Here is a 20,677-nt window from a genome sequence, read left to right on the forward strand (position 1 = left end):
TATTTAAACTAGGATAACTGATTAACAATCAATTTTTGGATTGTTTAATTCAATTGTAGTTGTTTTTATTAACAAAGAATCTATTCAGCTGCAGCAGGAATTTCAATCCATTTGTTCACTGTACAATTTATATGACAAACGTTTTTTCAATGAGCTGTGAACTTTCCATTATCTTTGCTTGGAAACCTACAAGGCACGTTTGGAATGGGCACACATCTCAAGTTGGTGCTGACAATTGATATAACAGCAAAGGACAGAAAAGTTTACATGGCTCAAATCTTGAATTGTACCTGTATTATTATTTTGTTTTATATAGTTGTGAGACCCATCAACGAAGGCTCACTCCTGAATGGAAAATATATGTAGTGTTTAGTTTTTGTTTAAACTGATGCACAAACTATCCATTCTATTAGATTACTCCAGTCAACTTTTAAAACAGGAAAATGACTTAAGTAAATATACAATACCAACTTTATTTCAAATATACATCAAAATATAAAATCAGCCACAAAAATATAACTTATGCAAAATCATTTCTTGCACAATACTGAGAGAAAGAGCTGGAGACTGTACAGACCTGCCACGGTACACTGCAGTTCTTACTTAGTACGGTACAAATGTTTACCAAAATACTTTTCCTTTTTAAAGGTCGCAGTGATATCAAAATGGCACCATGTATAAATAGCTTAAATTTACAAATTACAATTTTATAACTTGTATACAGAAGGTGCTTTTTCAAATTTCTACATTATGTTAGAAAGCGTGAAATTAATTTCTACAGTTAGTTCTTCAATCAGGTACTAGTTGATGAATCAGTTCCATTTTGTTTATTCTTTTGTAATAGCTTCACCAACAAGCCGAATGGGGATACTTCCACAGGTATCTGTTTGCACGACGAGCAGTGCCTCGAATCTTCCCTCTGATTCTGGTTTGAACTGGACAGGTAGATTGATGTAGTGTTGAGCACTAGGCAAAATAGAAGACATCAAATGAATGGAATAAACAGTTTCGCCACCCAACTTCCTAATCATTAAAGTATCTTTTAAACTGCTTTCAAAGAAATTACCGAGGAGAACGACAAGTGTGTGCGTGCAGGTGGAAGGGGAGAAATTCTAGTGGTCACACTTCTCCCTTTGGTTATCTACCCGACAGTGAAAGTAAGAGAAAAACAATACATAACTTGTTAATCATCCCTGAAGCACATTCAATATGCTCTTACAAAAGTTATAGTGTGAAACAGTTGATTTATACAGATGATGTAAATACTTCTGCAAGAACTCCATTTTGAATTGTTCTGTGGGCAAGAGCTGGGAACCACAAAGAAACAAGAAACCTGAGATCCAATCCTGGAAATGTCAATGGAATATTGGTTTTAATTTCATTTAGGGTTGAAAAAGGGAGAGGGGTGCAGAACTTTTCAGTCAAAGCCTCGTTTTCACCTCACACAACACAAGTCAGGTGGAGAGAAGTGCAATATTGACTGCTTCACAGGAACGAGGGCCCAAAAACTTTGAGCAGAGAGCCAAGGGAGCCATAACCAAAAAGGTTGAGAACGGCTGGTTTTAAACATGGGTCACAAATTTGTTCTTTATGCTGGGAATCAATTAACAAAGAACAGTGGAAACTCTGAAAGTTCCACCCCAGGAATTCTTGGGATTACACCAATTGAAAATTAGCAATTTTATTTTTCCCATTTCTAATCAGTTGCTAAATTTTGTTCATGGAGTAGAGTGAAAAAGAGAGCAGCATGGTGGTCCCATGGTGAGCACTGCTGCCTCACAGCTCCTGCGATTGGGATTGACTCTGACATTGGGTGTTGTCGGTCAGGAGATTTTGCTTCAGCTTTTTCTGGCTGCTCCAGTTTCTTCATAATCATTCCAAAGTTAAGACGGTCATAGATTAATTGCCTTTTGTAAATAAGCAAGTGAGATGAGAATAAAAAAGGAAATTGAAGGGTTCATTGAGAATAAGTTTCAGGGAAATGCTTTGCAAGAAGCTGGAATTTACCTCCTATTGACAGAATGGCCTCCCATTGTAATAAATTGAAGAGCTATATTGTTTTTCATCACACACATGTCATGAGAGAGTTAGTGAGAAATTAAAAGTGAAGAACAGATAATGAAATGTACACCCTGGTGCACTGTAAAAGCCTTCTGAAGCCAAAATTAACTTGCAATGAAGCTTTTATTTTCCACAACTTCTGGGATACAGAAATATCAAGGAATAAAAATTTGTTTTCCAAGTCAAAATCTGTTCACAATTAAATCCTACAGAAGTGGAAAAACTCCTCTGTAGGCAAACTCTAATTGAGGAGATGATAAATCCATCTACGACTGGTGTCATTTGGTAATCTCATGGATTGGATGAAACACGTGGCATCAGTAACCATATCCCAGGGAAACTTAACAGAAATGTGTTAGCGAGTTAGACATCACCAATTTTTAAAATTTAATTGAAGTTTGCAATCAAGTTTGAAATATTAAAACAATTCATCTGGATTCATTTGGCTGTTCATACAACTTGAATTTCCTCAGTCTTGGGAGATCATTCTGTCCATCAGCTTCAACCAATGAATCACATGAATAATGACCACATTGTGCATGTTCCATTTATTGTCCAATATTTTTTAAAAAAAGCATTCTCCTGCAAAAAATGTGAGAATGAGGACAGAATATTAAACAAGGGACAGGAAAATAATCCAGATCTTTTGGACAGCATTGCTGTAGTTTGCTCGAGTATTAGCTTCTTTATGTTTCTGTTTCTTATTGGCCACTCACCGTAATGAATAACAGGAATACTTGATATAAAATGGCTCTCTGGGATTTACAAACTTCAGCTGCAAATTAACACCAAAAAGCATTAGGCACAAGCCACAAGCAAATACAAACATGCACATTGCAAACACTCACTTTAGAATTACCGTATTATCCAACAGCTGTTAGTCAGCAGTGGGCCCAAACATTATACTTGAAAGGCTGTGAACACTATTTTTAGTGGCTGGGATGGTGGTCCAATGCAAATCAAGTTTCCATGCACCATTTCAAGATGCCAGCATTAAGTTTTCATTTCACCGATTCTCAGTCGGGAAATGGACTGTGCAAGACTAATAAAAGTTTTATTGAAAAAGGGTAGCACACAAGCTTCCAAAGACTGAAGCAAATAACAAGGACCAACAAACCAATTCCTTGGCCTCCAGCAAGACCCAAACCACAGAAAATGACCTGGTTATTTCCGTTCCTCGCCCAACAACGGTGATAATTTGCTGATCACCTCCCAAACTTCCATGACTTTTTCGACTCAAGTTATTAATTTAGAACACAGGTGATCATTATTTGGCAGACTGCCAAAGGCAATTGGAAATTGGCTTTCACAGTAATGCCCACAATTCCATAGACAAATGAATGATTTAACCCGATCAACATCGAGCTTCTTCTCTGTATTAATAAGAGCATTTATACCCGAGTTCCAGAATGATTTTAAAAGAGAGTGCTTGAATTTCATAAAAAGGGCTCTTGCCAGCACAGCAAGTCAGCTGAAAGATTTCAAGCTCACGTCCTGACACCATTTTAAACCATAACACGATGCTCAGCGAACACCGACATATTGTCACTGTTCAACACATTACACTGCCTGCTGGAAGATACCTCTATGAGACGAGTGGAGACTTGCAGAACCTTTTACTGTTCAGGGAGTTATGTAATGAGTTATTCAAATGAAGAAACATCATCTTTTCCTCTGAATATTGCAATCTTATTGCACAGTTGGAAAGTAGTCGAGATTTGAGTTTCTAAAGCCAAATGTTTTACAAGAACGGCACCTTTGAAAGATGAATTTTCATTGTTGTGCTATGTGTGGGAGACAAAAAGCACTCACCGAATGTGCAATAGAAGAACTATTGCGTAAATGAACTTTTAATGTGCTCGATTCCCGAACGTGGGTTGCAGGGAAAGAGTACAAATCGTCAGGAGCGTATACACCTTTGTATGGCAACTCTCGGCTGAAATTAACAACATTTCGTGTTTATTTAGGCATTCAGTGTTTTTTTTTAATGCATTCACTTCACAGAACTTCAAGTGCAATAATTAAATGGTTCTGCACAGGCAATGCAGGGTAAACACAGAATTGCTGGAGGAACTCAGGATATACAGAACTTACAGGAAGGAGGTAAAGATACACAATCAACATTTCAGCCCTGACACCTTCTTCAAGGTATGGGCAGGCATAAAGTGTCAAAATTAATGTACAATTTTTAGTAAGAATTCCAAGTCAAAAATTTCTGGGGAACAGATATTCAAGTATAGACTGAGACCACCTGCAAATTGGAGGAACAACACCCCACATTCCATCTGAGCACCCTCCAACCAGATGGCATTGACAATGACTTCTCTGGTTTCTGCTAGCCGCCCCCCCCCCCCCCAATCTTTCCCTATGTCTCTTTTCCCGTAGTATTCTCTCTTCCCTTTTCCTCCTTTACTCTAACTCTTCACTCACAGAGTCAAACCCCCCCCACCCTCCCTCTCTCAATCTCACCTGTCTCTTCTCCATATCCAATTAACACCTTTTGTCTATAGGCCTGCACTCCTCCCCTGCCATTTTTTATTCAGATGCCTGCCTGCTTTTTCCCTTATAACTTGAAGAAGGGTTCAGGCCCGAGACTAAAGGCCACCAACCAGTCATTAAAAACAGTACAAAATTATCACGACCAATCTTAGTTTCTCAAAACTAAAATTATTCATCATCTTTTGGTACCATCTCTGATCCATAAGTGAAGCAGCAAACATTTCTCTGCCTCAACAAGATGATTTAAATGACTTAAGAATGCAGAAATTTGCACGTATCGACACCAGCCCATCCCCAGCAACATCTCTGGAAAAAAGAATCCTGACAGAAGACTTCAATAATTGCCAGTGTCATTAGTAGTCAATCTTTTTTTTAAATATAGAGGGGCAAAGATATTCTAAAATTTGTATCTATACAATTCAATGTATCTGCCTCACAGACATCTTTTGTCAATATCCAAATTATCCCTGACCTTGGTTATTAATTATTGCTAAGATCTGTACTGATCTAAGAGTTCAAAAATCTTTTTAGAATTTTGTCCTACAATTTAAGATATTTGTTAAGTCACAATGGCAGTCACGGTAGTGGCTCCACTTACAGAATGTGGAAAATTGGGGAAGTCACCAATGTCTCTGATGACGACACCTGCCACAAGTACATCCAGCTGCAGCTCTTTACAGATCACATTTGGGAACTGGAGCTGAACAACAGACCATTCAGGAGGCAGAAGACAGGTAACAGGGCGACTGTTACAAGAGGGAGAGGGAAAGGGAATAAGCAGCAAATGCAATTCGCCTTAACATCAGGTATGCTGTTTTGGATATTATTGAGGGGGTGATCTACCAGCAACAAGCTACAGTAGTTAGGTCTCTGGCACGGAGTCTGGCCCTTTGGCTGAGGGAAATAAGGGGGCAGCTATAGTAACAAGAGATTCAATGATTAGAGGAACGAACTGGATATTCTGTAGTCCTGGATGACATGTTGCCTCCTTGAGGCCAAAGGCCTGATCAAGACCATAGCATTCAGGTGGAGGGGGTTCAGATTTTTGGATCATTGGGCTCTCTTCCAGTGAAAGTAGGACCTGTACTGAGAGGATACTTTGCATCTGAACTGAAGGGGGACTAATATTAGTGAGAAAATTTGGAAATGGCTGCTGTGGAGGGTTTAAACAGGAGTTGCAGGGCGCTGGAAACCAGTGCCAGAGCAGATAATAGTGATTGCGAAAAAACAGTTAGGCCTAGACACAAAGACAGAAAATAGAAAGATAGAACATGGTGGGAATCATGTCCTGAGGTGTGTCTCTTTCAATGCAAGGTTTATTGCAGGAAAGGGGTACCAGGTATTGGAAATGGGATGTGAGAGGGTGCCAAGGGGTGTTGAAGACTTCCTGATTTGTGTTTGGATCCGGTCCTCAAGATTGTCAATGGGATGGACTGAAGTCTGTGTAGCTACAAAGCCTGCAGGAGCATTGGAAGTGAATCCACAAATACTCAGTGACTCTGAAGGGACTCTTTTTTGCTTCTCTTTCTCTGGAAAGGGTGCCGGGCAATTTCTGCTGATGGCAAATCTTTGTCTGTCTTACAGCAGACTAAAGGCAATTTCATGTAATTACATGACAATAAAACAATCTTTAATCTTTAAGTGTGAGAAGAAACTGTCAAAATGAAGTTGTCTGTCAGACTCAAGGAGAGTGCACTGTGGTAGTACTGGGACCGTTGCTGTTCTTAAAAGAGGTATTAAAGGTTTGGACTTGAATGAAAGTAACATGAGGGGGAACTTCTTTACTCAGAGAGTGGCTACTGTGTGGAATGGGCTTCCGGGAAAGGTGGTGGAGGCAGGGTCAATGTTGTCATTTAAGAAAGAGTTGGATAAGTATATGGATTGGAGGGGGATGGAGGGATATGGGCAGAGTGCTGGTAAGTGGGATTAGAGGAGGGTGCTTGGATCAGTGCGGACTAGAAGGGCCAAATTGACCTGTTTCCGTGCTGTGATTGTTATATGGTTAATTAAAAAATTTTCATATTAACTAATTTAAAGTGGCATAGCAGGTTGAAAAAGCAATTGCAGCTACATTCAGGAACAAGGAATCGATGAAGAAACTTCATAAGACATTTTTAATTGGTGGATGTTCAACCAATAAATCAAAAGACTGCAGAAGATTTACTAGAATAATTCCAGGGATTAACTAAAATAGCAGTGTATTATTTGGCTGTGGAGAAAATAAAAAATTTGGAAGTGCAAAGGGCCTTGGGAATCCTCGTGTAGTACACCCTTGAGGTTAAACTCCAGGTTGAGTCTGCTGTGAAGAAGGCAAATGCAATGTTGGCATTCGTATCTAGAGGAATAGAATACAAGAGCAGGGCTGTGATGTCGAGGCTTTTCAAGGCACTGCCGAGGCCTCATTTGGAGTATGGGATACATTTTTGGGCTTATTATTTAAGAATGTACATGTTGGAGAGGGTTCAGAGAAGATTCACAAGAATGATTCCTGGAATGAAGAGATTAGCATATGAAGAACATTTGATGGCTCTTGGACTGCACTCCTCGGAGTTCAGAAGAATGAGGGGAGGGTACTTCAGATAATCATTTTGAACGTTGAAAGGCCTGGACATAGTAAAAATGACAAAGTTGTTTCCCATGGTAGGGGAGTCCAGGACAAGAGGGCACATCTTCAGGATCGAAGGGTGCCCATTTAAAACAGAGAGACGGAAGTATTTCTTAATCCAGAGAGTGGTGAATCTCTGGAATTTGCAACCATGGGCAGCTACGGAGCCCAAATCGTCAGGTGTATCTAAGGCAGAGATTAATAAGTAGCTGGATAATCAGAGCATCAAAGGTAATGGGGAGAAGGCAGGGAGTGAGGCTGAATGGGAGAATGGGTCAGCTCATGATGGAATGGCAGAGCAGAGGCGATAGGCTGAATGGCTAACTTCTATAATCATGATCTTATGAGGGATTTCAGATGTGCAGATAATCTGGAGAAGGTGAGTTTGTTTTCTTTATGCAAGAGAATGTTTGGCAGGGGTGGAGGAAATTGCATAAAAAACTGGCAGTGGGTCCAAAGAGGATTTAAGAAAACCTTAAACATTAAAGTGCTGCGAATCTGGAATGCAGGAAGAAGCTAGGGGTTTTAAGACCTTCCTAATGGGGGAATAGAGGTGTACAGAGACTGGGCATCCATGGTGAAGATGAGACTGCGGGGATAGGGAATCAGAATTTGTCAAAAAGGTGGAGAGTATGGGAGGTATCCCAAATCAGGGAATTTTTCTCCCAATAACAGTTGAGCCATTAAGTTCCTCCTGTGGATTGTTTTGACTTCAGATTCCAACATCTGCGGCCTCTTGTATGTCTATACAAAAACAATAGCTTCAGCACTACACTGATGTAATGACTGAGGAATATTTCTTACTGACCCAGTTTTGGATAATCTTTCTGACAAAGACTTTCTTGTTTTCACTGCTGCTTCTGTATTTACCAGTTGTGTGGCTGAACTGGTTTCCTTGGAGCTCACTTTGGCCTTTATTCCCTTAAAAAAGAAAGGCATTTCTCACTCAACTGTTTGCAATTGAACATGAAAAAAGGGTCCACAATGACATCAATACTCAATACTCAAACAACTTTTTCATTCCCCTTTGTTCACTTTTAATAATGCACTTTCTGGATTTTAGCTTTGCAGCTCCGATTTCCAAATCTATTTTATTGCATCTTTATTTCATTGAATATTCATCATGGATGAAGTCTTTTGAGGCTAGAGATACAGCATGGTTAACAGGCACTTCTGGCCCACAAGCCCTTGCCATCCACATATACCCAGGAGACCAATTAATCTATCAACTCCATAAATTTTTGGAACGTCAGAGGAAACCAGAGCAGAGCATGCAGACATGGGAAGAACATACAAACTCCATAATGTGCCACCCCAGTGTTTCCATTTTGTTCTCCAAAATACTTCCCTCATCATTCACAGATTCACACAGCAGCGAAACAGGCCCCTTGGCCCACCTCATCCATGCCTATCTTTACTATTCCCATTTAAGGCCTGTAGCCATCCATGTACCTGTCGAGACAAACATCTGCCTCCATCACATACTCCGGCAGCTTTTTTTCCAGACATTTCATCATCCACTGGGTAGAAAAATATACCCCTCATGTATTCTTTAAATTTCTCCCCCTCACCTTAAAAGCCACGTCTTGTTCTAGAGACATCCCTGCTTTGCGAAAAATATTAATTATCTATCCTGCTCAATTTTATAAAATTCCATAAGGTCACCCTCAACCTCCAACATTCCAGTGAGAAAAGAACCAGCCTATATAATCTCATAACTACAGCCTTCCATCCCCATCAACATCTTGGTCAATGTCTTCTGCCCTCTCTATATTGCTGTTACATTCTTCCTGTTCAACAGGAAAGTCTGCAGATGCTGTGATTGTGCAATACACAAAAGAGCTAGAGAAACTCAGCAGGTCACGCAGCGTCGATAGGAAGTAAAGGGTAACCAACATTTCAGGCTCATGCCCTTTGTCACGATAGGCGCCTGAATAAAAAGGTGGGGGGCGAGGGAGCTGGAGAGAGGAAGAGTATAAGTAAACAGGTGGATTGGGCGAGAGGGTAGAAGAGAAAAAAGCTGACAAGAGATAAGGGGAGGGGAAGGTAAAACAGGATTCTGTAGACACACTTGGTTAAGTGAAAAAAATGCACAAATGCTGGAGAAACTCAGCAGGTGCCTTTATGTGTAGCGAAGATACATCACCAGAGTTTCGGGCTTGAGCCCTTCATCATGGTGTGGGGGAACATGAGAGATGTCCATACAAAAAAGGGGGGAGGGGAGGGAGAGAGAGGAGTCTAGGCTGGCTGGAGAGAGAAATGGAAGAAGGAACTGGAATAACTAGTTAAGGTGGGGGGGGGGGTGGGGGGATAAACAGCAAGATGATTAGTGAAATGCAGTGAACTCAATGTTCATGCCCTGGGGTTGGAGGGTGTGCAGACGAAAAATGAGGTGTTGTTCCTCCACTCTTCGGGTGGTCAGGTTGGGGTAGTGTGAAAGGCCATGGACAGACACGTGAGCTTGAGGATGTGACTCAAAATTGAAATGGTTGGCTACGATAAAGTCACTATTGTTGCGGACAGAGAGGAGGTGCTAGGCAAAGCGATCTAATTTGTGACCGGTCCCTCCAATGTGGAGAAGGCCACAGAGGGTGCACCAGATGCAGTAAGTGAGTTCTTTGGAGGTACATGCGAAGAGTTACTTCACTTGAAAGGTCTGTTTGGGACCTTGGACCATGGTGAGGGAGGATGTGTGGGTGTGGGTGCAAGTATTACACTTCCTACAACCACAGTGGAAGGTGCAGGGGTTGGGGGGGGGACGATGGATGGGGAGAGAAGAGTGCAAAAGGGAGTCACGGAGGGAGCAGTCCCAATGGAAGGCTGAGAGGGGAGGAGAAGGAAAAATGTGTCTGGTGGTAGGGTCCTGTAGTAAGTACTGGAAATCCCAGCAGATAATTGTTGGATGTGGAGGCTGGCGGGGTGGTAGGTGAGGACAAGGGGGATTCTGTGTTTATTGTTTCCAGGGGCAGGGGGGGCTAGGGCAGATGAGCAGGGAATGGAGGAGATGCTGGTGAGGGTCAAGTTAATAGTGATGGAGGGGAAGCCATGTTTGTGGAAGAAGGCAACCATTTCAGAGGATCTGGACTGGAAAACCTCATCTTGGGAGCAGATGCGGCAGAGACTGAGATTGAGAGAAGGGGATGGGGTCCTTGCAGGGGGAAGGGTGTGAGGATGTGTAGTCCAGATAGTTGTGGGAGTTAGAGGGTTTGTAATTAATGTCAGTGGAGAGTCTATTTCCTGAGATGGGGACAGAGATCCAGAAAAGGGAGAGCGTTATCAGAAATGGACCAGGTGAGTTTGAGGTCAGGATGGAAATTGGTCGTGAAAATGATGAAATTGATGAGCTCATCGCGGGTGCACAAGGCCGCTCCAATGTTCCACAGGATGAGTTGAGGGGTCTTGCCTGTGTAGGCTTGTAGCACATTTTGCTTCACAAAACCCACAAACAGGCAGGCATAGCTGGGACCCATGGCTACTCCTTTAATTTGGAGGTAGTGGAATGAGTTAAAGGAAAATTTGTTAAGGGTGAGGACAAGTTCTGCTGGTGGAGAAGGGTGGTGGTGGAAGGTGACTACTCAGGTCTGAGTTCCAGGAAAAAGTTAAGTGCTTTAAGGCCTTCTGTATGGGGAATAAGGGTGTCAAGGCATTGGACATCCATCGTGAAGATGAGGCAGTCCGGCTTGGGGAATCTGATATCTTGGAGAAGGTGGAGGATGTGTAAGGTGTCGTGGATGTAGGTGGGGAGGGATTGACAAGGGGAGAAAAGATGGAGCCAAGGTAGGATGAAACTAGTTCCGTGTGGCAAGAGAAAGGAGAGACAATGGGTCTGCCCCGAAGGTTAGGTTTATGTACCTTGGGTAGAAGTTAGAAACGGGTGGTGCGAGGATGGGAGACAATGAGGTTGAGGCTGTGAGGGGGGAGGGGAGGTGCCCAGAGTCGATGCACCAGGTGCCCAATGTTGGAGACAATGGGTGATGGTGAGGTCCTGTGGAAGGGGTTGATAGGAGATGGTGTCTAAGAGCAGTCGACTGGTGCTCAGTGCGCCAGACTACAACAACACCACCCTTGTCTGCAGGTTTGATAGTGAGGATGGGGTTGTTGCAAAGAGAGTGGAGGGCAGAGCATTCTGAAGAGGTGAGGTTGGTGAAGGAGAGGGGGTAGTGAAGTTGAGTCGTCCTGGTGGCAGTTGAAGATAAAAAGGTCCAGAGCAGGCCGCTGACCAGGAGGAGGAAGAGGTCTTGAAGCAGAAAGAAGGCTCTTAGGGTGGGGGGGGGGGGGGAAGGGAAGGAGGTGTTCGAGAGTTGTGGCCATAGTACTGGGCCTGGAGGTGGAGGCAAAAGTTCAGCGTCGTGGCATACGCAGAACCAATTGAGGTGTGGATGGAGGGGTACGAAGGTGAGACCTCTGCTGAGAACAGAATGCTCCATCTACACAAGGGGAAGGTCAGAGGGGATAGTGAAAACCAGGCAAAGGGTCAGAGTGGGAGTTGGTGTGGTGGAGGGTGTTGGGGGATGGAAGGGGAGGGTTGGAGAGGTCAGAGGATGGAGAAGGGAAGTGGGGGAAGTTGGAGGGGGTTAGGGAGTACGTGGGAGGAGGATAGTGGAGGGAGAGAAAAGTAGGAGGGTTAGCCAGAGGGTGGGGGGGGAAGAGAAGAGGGGGAGATTGGGGTGGAGTAGTGGGTGGTTGGGAAAGAAGGAGTCGGGTTTGGTAAGTGGGATCTAATAGAGAGATCAGGGCTCCAGATGCAGTCTGTGTCAGGAGCCACGTGGGACAAAACAGAGAAGGCTCCAGCGTCTACTGCAGGTCTAGTGATGGAGTCGGCAGCAGTGGCGTTAGGAGCTGCAGTGTGTGGAGGTGAGGGAGGAGTTTGGAGCCTGGGTTGGGGTGGGTGGCGGTGGCATTGAGAGCTCTGTCGGGTTGGCGACCAGGTAGGGGTGGGCAGACGTGGCTTCTGGAGCTCCGTCGGGACAGCGACCAGGGCCTGGATACCAGGAGATGGCATCTGTGGCTCCAGGGAGTGGGTGGCCAAGCTCCAAAGTGTAGACAGCTGGAGTCTGGGCCGTGGTGGTGGGAGCTCCATGGCGAAGGGGATTATCTCCTTCCCTCCCCCCCCCACCTTTTATTCAGCTACCTGCCTGCTTTTTGCTCATTCCTTGAAGGCCTCAGGCCCAAAATTTTGGTTACCCTTTGCGTCCTATAGATGTTGCATGATGCAAGTTTATTAAGCACTTTTGTGTATTATATTCTTTCTCTGGCTACCCCTCCTACTTTTCTCTCCCTCCACTATCCTCCTCCCATGTACTCCCTACCCCTCTCCAACCTCCCCTACTTCCCTTCTCCATCCTCGGACCTCTCCAACCCTCCCCTTCCATCCCCCAACACCCTCCACCACACCGACTCTCCCTCTGACCTTTTGTCTGGTTTTTACTATCCCCTCTGACCTTCCCCTTGTGTAGATGGAGCACTCTATCCTCAGCAGAGGTCTCACCTTCGTCTCCTTCCATCCACACCTCAATTGGTGGACACAGCACTCTGAATATTTTAACTAACATTCTGTATATAACAGCATTATCTCTCAACTCATTTATTGAGTTGTACTATATTTAATGCCTTGGCTTAGAAAGGCAAACATTCCAAATGTCTTTTTCACTATCCTATCCACCTGTGTCACCACTTTCAGGGAGAGCTATGGGCTTGTATTCCAACATCTATCTGAACATCAATGCTCCCAAATCCCTGCCATGGGAGGCTTTTGAAAGTGAGATTGGGAGAATTTTAGACCAACAGGTTCCTCTTAGAATGAAAGCAAGGTTGAAAGAATTAAAGAACCCTGACTTGGCAAGGGACTTTGAGCCTCTGCTCAGGCAAAAGGATACATTGGTTAAGTACAGGCAGCCAGGATAAAACCACTTTTGACAGAGTTCCTGTCAGAAAAACACTCACCCTTCACTACCTTCTGCCTCCTTTCACCAAATCAATTTTAGATCTAGTTTTTTTTTTAGATCTTGTTTTCCAACTCACATTGAATCTCTTGTGCCTCCCAAAAGCCCATTTCAATTACATCATCTGTTCTGCCAACATCACCTTTCTTAGTTGAATCCTGGAATAGATCGTGTCAGGCCCTGGAGATTTACCCACCCCATTTTGCTTCAAATATCTCTTGTGCCTCCTCCTTCACAATATCGATGGCTCTGGCTTCCAATACAAGCGTTAAGAATTCTCCTTCATCCAACTTGCCAAGATCACTGTACAACCTCCTTTTGCCCGCCATTTTTCTTGATCTTTTCTGCATCACCAGAAACCTCGTGAATTGTTTGACACCACATTTAAAAAAAATATTTGGAATACCCTTTCTTTTTTCCCTTAAACATTCAATGTCCTTTGTTGACCAATTTTTCTAAACTTACCTTCTTTGCCTCTCACCTTCATGACGATGTACTGTCCGAACTATTACCATCCTGCTTTTAATCTCTCACATTTATTAGATGTTGCTTTCCCTTCTAGCAGCTGCTACCAACCTACTTCCACCCAAATCCACCTTCCCCAATAGGGCTCTCTTTGGCTTGGCTTCGCGGACGAAGATTTAAGGAGGGGGTAGAAGTCCACGTCAGCTGCAGGCTCATTTGTGGCTGACAAGTCCGATGCGGGACAGGCAGACAAGGTCCCAAAACATCTATTTCCATTATTTCCTTGTCACTTATGGAATGATGGTCACTATATCCAAAATGTTCCTCCATATACACTTAATCATTTGCCCATTCACATTCTCCAAGGGCAAGCACAGCTGCCTTCCTGAGTGAGTCTCTCTACATACTGCTTCTGAAAACCTTCTTGAATGTATTTCACAAATTCCTACCCATTTAGGCCCCAATGTTGCACTTGCAGTGCATGTTTGGGAAGTTAAAATCCCTATTCCTGGAACCCTCTTGCAATCTGCCTGTTCATCTGTTCTAATTCCTACTGACTATGATGAGGTCAAAATATAACCCAAAGTTACCAACACTTTAATTCCCCAAGTTGAACCCTTGTCGTCTCATTGGCCAATCCCTGAAGGATATCTTCCCTGACTTCGCCATAATGTTCTCAACTTACCTGGAGACCTTGCTTGGACCACTGTGAACAATTTTGGGCTCCTCACTGAAGGAAAGATGCGCTGATGTTGGAGAGGGTTCAAGGAGGTTCACTAGGATGATTCCAGGAATTAAAGAGCTATTATACGAGGAGCATTTGTCAGCTCTCAGCCTATATTCATTGGAGTTTAGAAGAATTGGGACAGGGGGGATTCTCATTGAAACATTTTGAATGCTGAAAGAGTAGATATAGAAAGGTTGTTTCCATCGTGGGAGAGTAGGACAAGAGGGCACAACTTCAGGATTGAAGGGCATTCACTTGGAAGAGAGGTGTGGAGCAATTTCTTTGCAGAGGACGGTGAATCTGTGAAATTTGTTGCCATAGGCAGCTGTGGAGGCCAAGTCATTGGATGTATTTAAGACAGATTGGTAGGTTCTTGATTAGCCAGGGCATCAAGGTTTTGGGGAGAAAGCCAGGCTACGAGGCTGAGTGGGAAAATGGATCAGCTCATGGCAGGGCAGACTCGATGGGCTGAATAACCTATTTCTGTTCCTGTCTTTTGGTTATTTAGCTTGCAACACTCTCTCTAGTCTGTCATGCCTGAAACCCCAGAACACCAATCTTCCAGGTCTTCCCTTCCCTCAACCATGTTTGTGATTGCATATCATAATCCCACGTGCTGATCCATACCTTCAGCTCATTCTTCTTACCTTCGATCTCCTTATGTTAAAATAAATGCAGTTATTGTATTAAAATAGTTAAGCTCAACAACCCTCTCATGCTTTCTTTCCTGTCACTCATCCCACTGGACCTGCTTGTTCTATTTTCTACATAGATTTAGTGCAGAAAATAGAGAGACTATCATTTTGGGTTCCCTCCCCCCTTTTCATTTTAGTAATAACCCATCCTTATTGTACTGGTCACCCTGCTCAAGAGATCAGATCAGTTCAAAATCCTGAAACCCTCCTCCTGCACCAGCTCTTTAGCTCATCTGTCCTATCTTGCAATTTTTAGACTGAGCTACAAGAAGTGATTCTGAGATTCCAACCCTAAAGATCTTGCTTTTCAACTCTCTACGTAATCCTCTTTTGCAGGACCTGAATGCTCTTCTCACCCATGTTAAATTGCTTGATATGTAAAATTATTCACACTCATCCACACCAAGTAATCAAATTGGTTCAGTCAAAGCAGTGCAATGATTAAACAGCAGACTTTAAGGTGAATTAAAATTACACAAGATGAAGCAGAAGTTATTGTTTTCACTTACCAGGCCATGAAGTTGAACTTGAATCTTGTTCTTTATATGTGGCTCTGCAACCAGACGATATTCCAGATCCCAAAACTGAGCATAGTCCCCTTTGTCTCGAGGCATAAAAGATACAGGCAACTAAGAGAGAACATACAAAGCAATATAATTGAATATAGTAACTAACTATTCATGAATAATTCTGTCTGTTTAAGATTTAGCAATTTGGAAATTTTAAGGAATGCAATCAAACTTCAAACATTTTCTGAATGTAGTTGATCTTGGGTTCTGACCTTCAGCACCAGTGTTCTGGGCAGTGTTACGAGCCAAGAGGACCACAAAACCCAGCAGCAAGACAAATGGTTACTTAAATGAAAGTTGCTTTTAATTATATTTAAACATGGAAACAGGATCAAATTCTAACTTACCATTATTAATTTACATAACTCCCTTCTAATTCTAAGTGCACATGTATGTAATGTGTGAGTAAGTTGAGAAATGTTCTTTGATTCACAGTCCAAACTCACTTCTCATTCCTCCAAGTTCACTGGTTGCAGGCAATTCTTAGACCGTGCACAGAATTTAATATTTATAAAGTTCATCAGGCTTTAATGTTTGAAAGGTACATGGTTACCACTCATGAAGGTTCTTGTCAGTTTTCAGAGAGAGATTTGTTGTTCCTGGACAGAAACTAATCCCTTTTAATCAACCACGTCAGTGTCTTGCTGAAGAAACTTGCCCCATCAGGGTTTTCCAGAGGATAACCTCTTTCTTTCAGGTCACCACAGAGTTTCTTTTTGTTTCTCTTATTTCAAGTGAAACATTAGGCAGCCAGTCTCTCCTCTTGTATGGGTCACAAGGATTTTAACCAGGCTGAACTAAGCGCTCACATTCTTCAAAATGGGGGTTTTCCACAAGCTTGCCAGCTTGTCCTGTTCCAGTCCCAGAAGCGGAACTGAAAAAAAAGCAGAACTGAATTCTCTCTCTTTCTCACTCAGAGAAAAGCCTGTTCTACTCTCTCTGCTTGCAAAACCACGTGACCCTCTTAGAACAGCAACCTCCACTCAGACAGACTGCGGTTCACAAGTTCTTACTCTTCAAAGTTTTTGCAAAGGCTGTTGGAGCCAGCCTGTTTGGCTTGAGCAGTGCTCCAGTATTTTAAATGAGATCTGTTTTGAAATGTTTATATGTGACCTACTCTAAAAAATCTGCCCCAATCTATCTCCGAAAAACACATCTACATACAATATAAAACACAACGCTCTGTCATAGTAGGACCTTGACAAACACCTTACTGAAATCCAGATAACACCATCCACACTGTCTGCCACTGATGACAGCATAGCAGTTGATGGCATCGATGCGAACTTCACCGTGGGAAACTGGTGCAAAAGGGCAAGCTAGGAAAATGGGTCAGAAACTTGCTCAATGATGAGTGAAGGATGGCAAAGTGTTGATTTTGTGATTGGAAATCTATGACCATGGTGTACATTAGGAATCTGTACCAACACTATGTACATTAATGATTTGGAATCAAATGTAGGACAAATTATAGCAAGTTCACAGACGGCACTAAAACTGGTGGTTAGGCTGACAGTAATGAAGGTATCCAAGGCTGCAGGATGATATTGACGAAGGAGTAGAGTGTGCAGATCAATACCAGGTGGAATTTATTCCTCAAGGCATGAAATAATATATTTTGGGAGGACTAGATTATGAAAACTGTAAAATATGTTACATCCAGAACTGTCTCATCTTTGGGTACAAATACAAAGATTTCCAAAGGATCCCTGAAAGTCGTAGTACGAGTAAATAAGGTGGTTTCAAAGACCTGCAATGACTTGACTTCATGAAATATAGGAATAGGCAAACGTTATAAAATATCGTTTTGCTTCCGGGAGAAATAGTGGCGGCGGAGTCAATTGTATTATTTAAGAAAAGGTTGGACAGATATATGGATGAGAAGAAGATGGAGGGCATTGTGCAGGGAGGTGGGACTAGAAAGGGGTGTTTGGTTCGGTGCGGACTAGAAGGGCCTAATGGCCTGTTTCCGTGCTGTAATTGTTATGTTATATGTTAATAAACATCAAGGTTCTGGCCATTACAGAAGGATACAATGGCAGGGAGGGTGTGGAGAGGGAACCCAATGCTGCATGGAAAGGAACAAAACAGCTGATGCAAGATAGAATAGGCTGGGGGGTTTTTTTGTCCCTTGATTGAGGTATATAAAATATTATGCTCCTTTAAGGGTCATTTAGGTAGATCATTTCCCCACACCATAGAGCAATGGTTTTTAACCTATTTCTTCCCACTGTTAGGTCTGCTTTGTTCATGAATGAGTGAGACAAACACCAGGCTGAGTCGAAATCAGGGTTCTTTGTTCTTTATTACCGGATTGTAACACTTGCGACTAAACATGTTAGTCGGAGAATGCATTCTGCCGTTATCAGCAAAATGGTGATTTTTTATACCCTTGGATACATGCTTAGAACATCATCATATCATTACTTGTCCAATGACTAAAACTGTTGCTATCCTTTCCCTGCTAGCTTCCTGCCTCTCAATCCATCAATGTCTCTCTTATCTTGTACGTACAAGGATGCATTTACATCTTGTTACAGCCCTGTACAGGGCAGGGTAACTCCTTACACATTCCCATCTCATGATGTTTTACCTTACACCACTCACATACCACTTTAAGTATTCCCTATGCCATAGGTGCTCTATGGTTAGTAAAGGATTGATTAAGGTGGTATGTGAGTGGGAAGAAAGTTTTAAAAGCACTGTTTTAATCGTACCTGATTGACTCGTTATGTGCACGGTTTCAGAACTCCAAAGGAAATGGGCCAATGACAATTTTTCTCAAGCAAAATATTTCGGAAACAATTGGGTCGATAGCAGTGATTCTCAACCTTCCCTTCCCATTCATATGCCACCTTAAGCAATCCCACAGAGCGCTGATGGTATAGGGATTACTTAAAGTGGTATGTGAATGGAAAGAAAAAGGTTGAGAACCACTACCTTAGAGGTATATAAAAAGAGTGCAAAAATGTGAGGGGTAGAATGATCCAGAGAGAATCTGAGGAAGAATTTTTGCATGCAGAGTATGTTTACAATATGGGACCCTGCTGCAGAGACTTACAACATTCAGACATTGAGACAACACTCAAAATATCAAGGCATGGAAGCTACGAATAATTGCTGGAAAATTGGATTAGCCATAGATTGACATGGACATGGACGGCTGTAGGGCCTCCTTCTGTGTTGCGTGACAATAATTCTAAACACATACTGATTTAGTGGACAAAGCTAAAAAAATTTGATGGGGTTATTATGAAGTCAACACTCAAAAGTCTATTTTTGATTATGAAGTTTTGTACATTAAAATTCTACATAATGATTTTCAAAAATTAAAACATTCACAATCAGCTTAGTCAAGGATCTTGAACAGCCACTGCAATGCAAAGCACAAAACTTGAAACTGAAAAGAACTGCTGCCAACTGAAATGCAATTCATGAAGGCGACTTTCTCTTGCCCTGCCTCCCACCAACAACATCCCCCCACTGCCCCCCACCCCCTCCAAGTCAGGAAGTGCACTTTTGTTGGCAAGTATTTCTATGCCTTTGCTCTGAGGAGGTGGTAACTTAAACCATTGTTTTTTGTTTTGCTGATGGCCATCCCACAAAGATGGGACAAGGAGAATAGCCCAGCACAAAGGGCATTTGGCATGAGTACAGTTTGCTGGAGTCACAACTCATACTTACCATTTGTTAATTATATTCTTTCTGCAGTCAGTACCTATTTCTTTAACTATTCATGCAAGACCCAATGTTTTTGATTCCCATCACCCAAAACAAATTTGTATGAAAATGGGTCCTTACCTCCTCTGTACTGTGCCCCTGCAGTGTACCAGAAACTCGAGAGCATCGAAAGGCAGTGTAAGTTGCTCTATATATGTCTCCACTTTCATCCACCCACTGTTAGATATAACAAAAAGATTTATGTAGAAAAAAAACGATCAATTGAACATTTAAAAATGCCAGAGACCACAGTGTAGCACACGAGTTCAGGAAAACACATGCTTTACCACATCATTATGTCATTGATAAAGCAGCAGATAACTGCTGTAATGTAAGAAATGATAATACTGTAGCGGCCTGCTCCCTGGGAGGTGACCCAATACACAAAATGGCAGACAAACACTGTGATTTCACAATGCCTGTGCGGACCAACAGCCTTTCTTTCTGGCCAACAGCCAGCCTAGCAGGAAACAGCAAACATTGGCAGGAACGGCGACCAATCAGCGGCCAGCATGCTGGTGACATAATTTTAACCCACAACGGCGGGAAAAACAAGGCCCAGTGGTGGAAAGCTGGGCCTATAGAAACAAGGGCGGGGAGAGCAATAAAGCCAGTTTTGACTACAGTCACACCAAGTGTGTGTCATTCTTCTGCTCTCCAAGATGATTGATCAGTCAATGCTCCATGCAGTTTCCTTGAAGCTGCCAACATTGTGGACATCGCAGCCACTAGTGTGGTTCAAACAGGCTGAAGCCCAGTTCCAGCTTCGAGTACTACTACGCGGTAAGCTTGCTCGACCAGGACACAGCAACAAAGGTCGTTGATTTCCTGCGACAGCCTCTAGAACAGGGCAAATACGATGCCCTCAAAGAGCATTTAATCCGCACTTTCGGGCTCTTATGGCATGAGTGCACCACCCAACTTCTGCACATGGATGGCCTGGAGGAGAGGGCCCCATATGTCCTCATGAGCAACATGCTGTCTTTGGCCGAGGGGCACAAGCCTTGCCTGCTCTTCAAGCAGGTTTGTCTGTAACAGCTACCCGAGGATATCAGACTGCTGCTCGCTGATGAGGATTTCAGCGACCTTAGGAGAGTCGCAGCCAGGGTGGACGTGCTCTGGAGAATGAAAAGGGACAGTAGCACAGTGGGGGACAGTTTGCTAGGCCCCATATGCAGCGAATAACAAGGCCGCAACCATCGACAGAAAGGCAAGTGGACTCCCCCATTGACCAGTACGGTTTTTGTTGTCAGCAATGTGGTACAGAGGCTCGCTGATACTGCCCTTCCCTGCGCATTTCAGGGAAATGTGGTGGTCAGCCATCGCTATTGGGTATGGCGGTTTACCAATGAGACAGCCTCCTCCACATCTGGGACTCCCTCTCAGGACAGTGT

The 20,677-nt window shown here is 43.1% G+C and overlaps 1 protein-coding gene across 4 annotated transcripts in view; it reads right to left on the reverse strand.

The window, feature by feature from the left end:
• Positions 1-453: 453 nt before the first annotated feature.
• Positions 454-20,677, reverse strand: part of cep192 (centrosomal protein 192) — a 172,429-nt gene continuing 152,205 nt past the window's right edge. For 3 of the 4 annotated variants that reach the window (XM_069922468.1, XM_069922467.1, XM_069922466.1), the window contains 6 exons: positions 19,365-19,460; positions 15,504-15,623; positions 7,974-8,086; positions 3,874-3,997; positions 2,778-2,836; positions 454-966 (listed from right to left, as the gene is read on the reverse strand). In XM_069922468.1, coding sequence (XP_069778569.1) covers positions 828-966; positions 2,778-2,836; positions 3,874-3,997; positions 7,974-8,086; positions 15,504-15,623; positions 19,365-19,460 — 651 coding nt within the window. In that variant the 3' untranslated portion in view covers positions 454-827. The remainder of the gene's footprint in view (positions 967-2,777; positions 2,837-3,873; positions 3,998-7,973; positions 8,087-15,503; positions 15,624-19,364; positions 19,461-20,677) is intronic. The other variant, XM_069922469.1, reaches the window with a different exon arrangement.

This window comes from Narcine bancroftii, chromosome 2 (assembly GCF_036971445.1).
Source record: "Narcine bancroftii isolate sNarBan1 chromosome 2, sNarBan1.hap1, whole genome shotgun sequence".
Taxonomy (NCBI): domain Eukaryota; kingdom Metazoa; phylum Chordata; class Chondrichthyes; order Torpediniformes; family Narcinidae; genus Narcine; species Narcine bancroftii.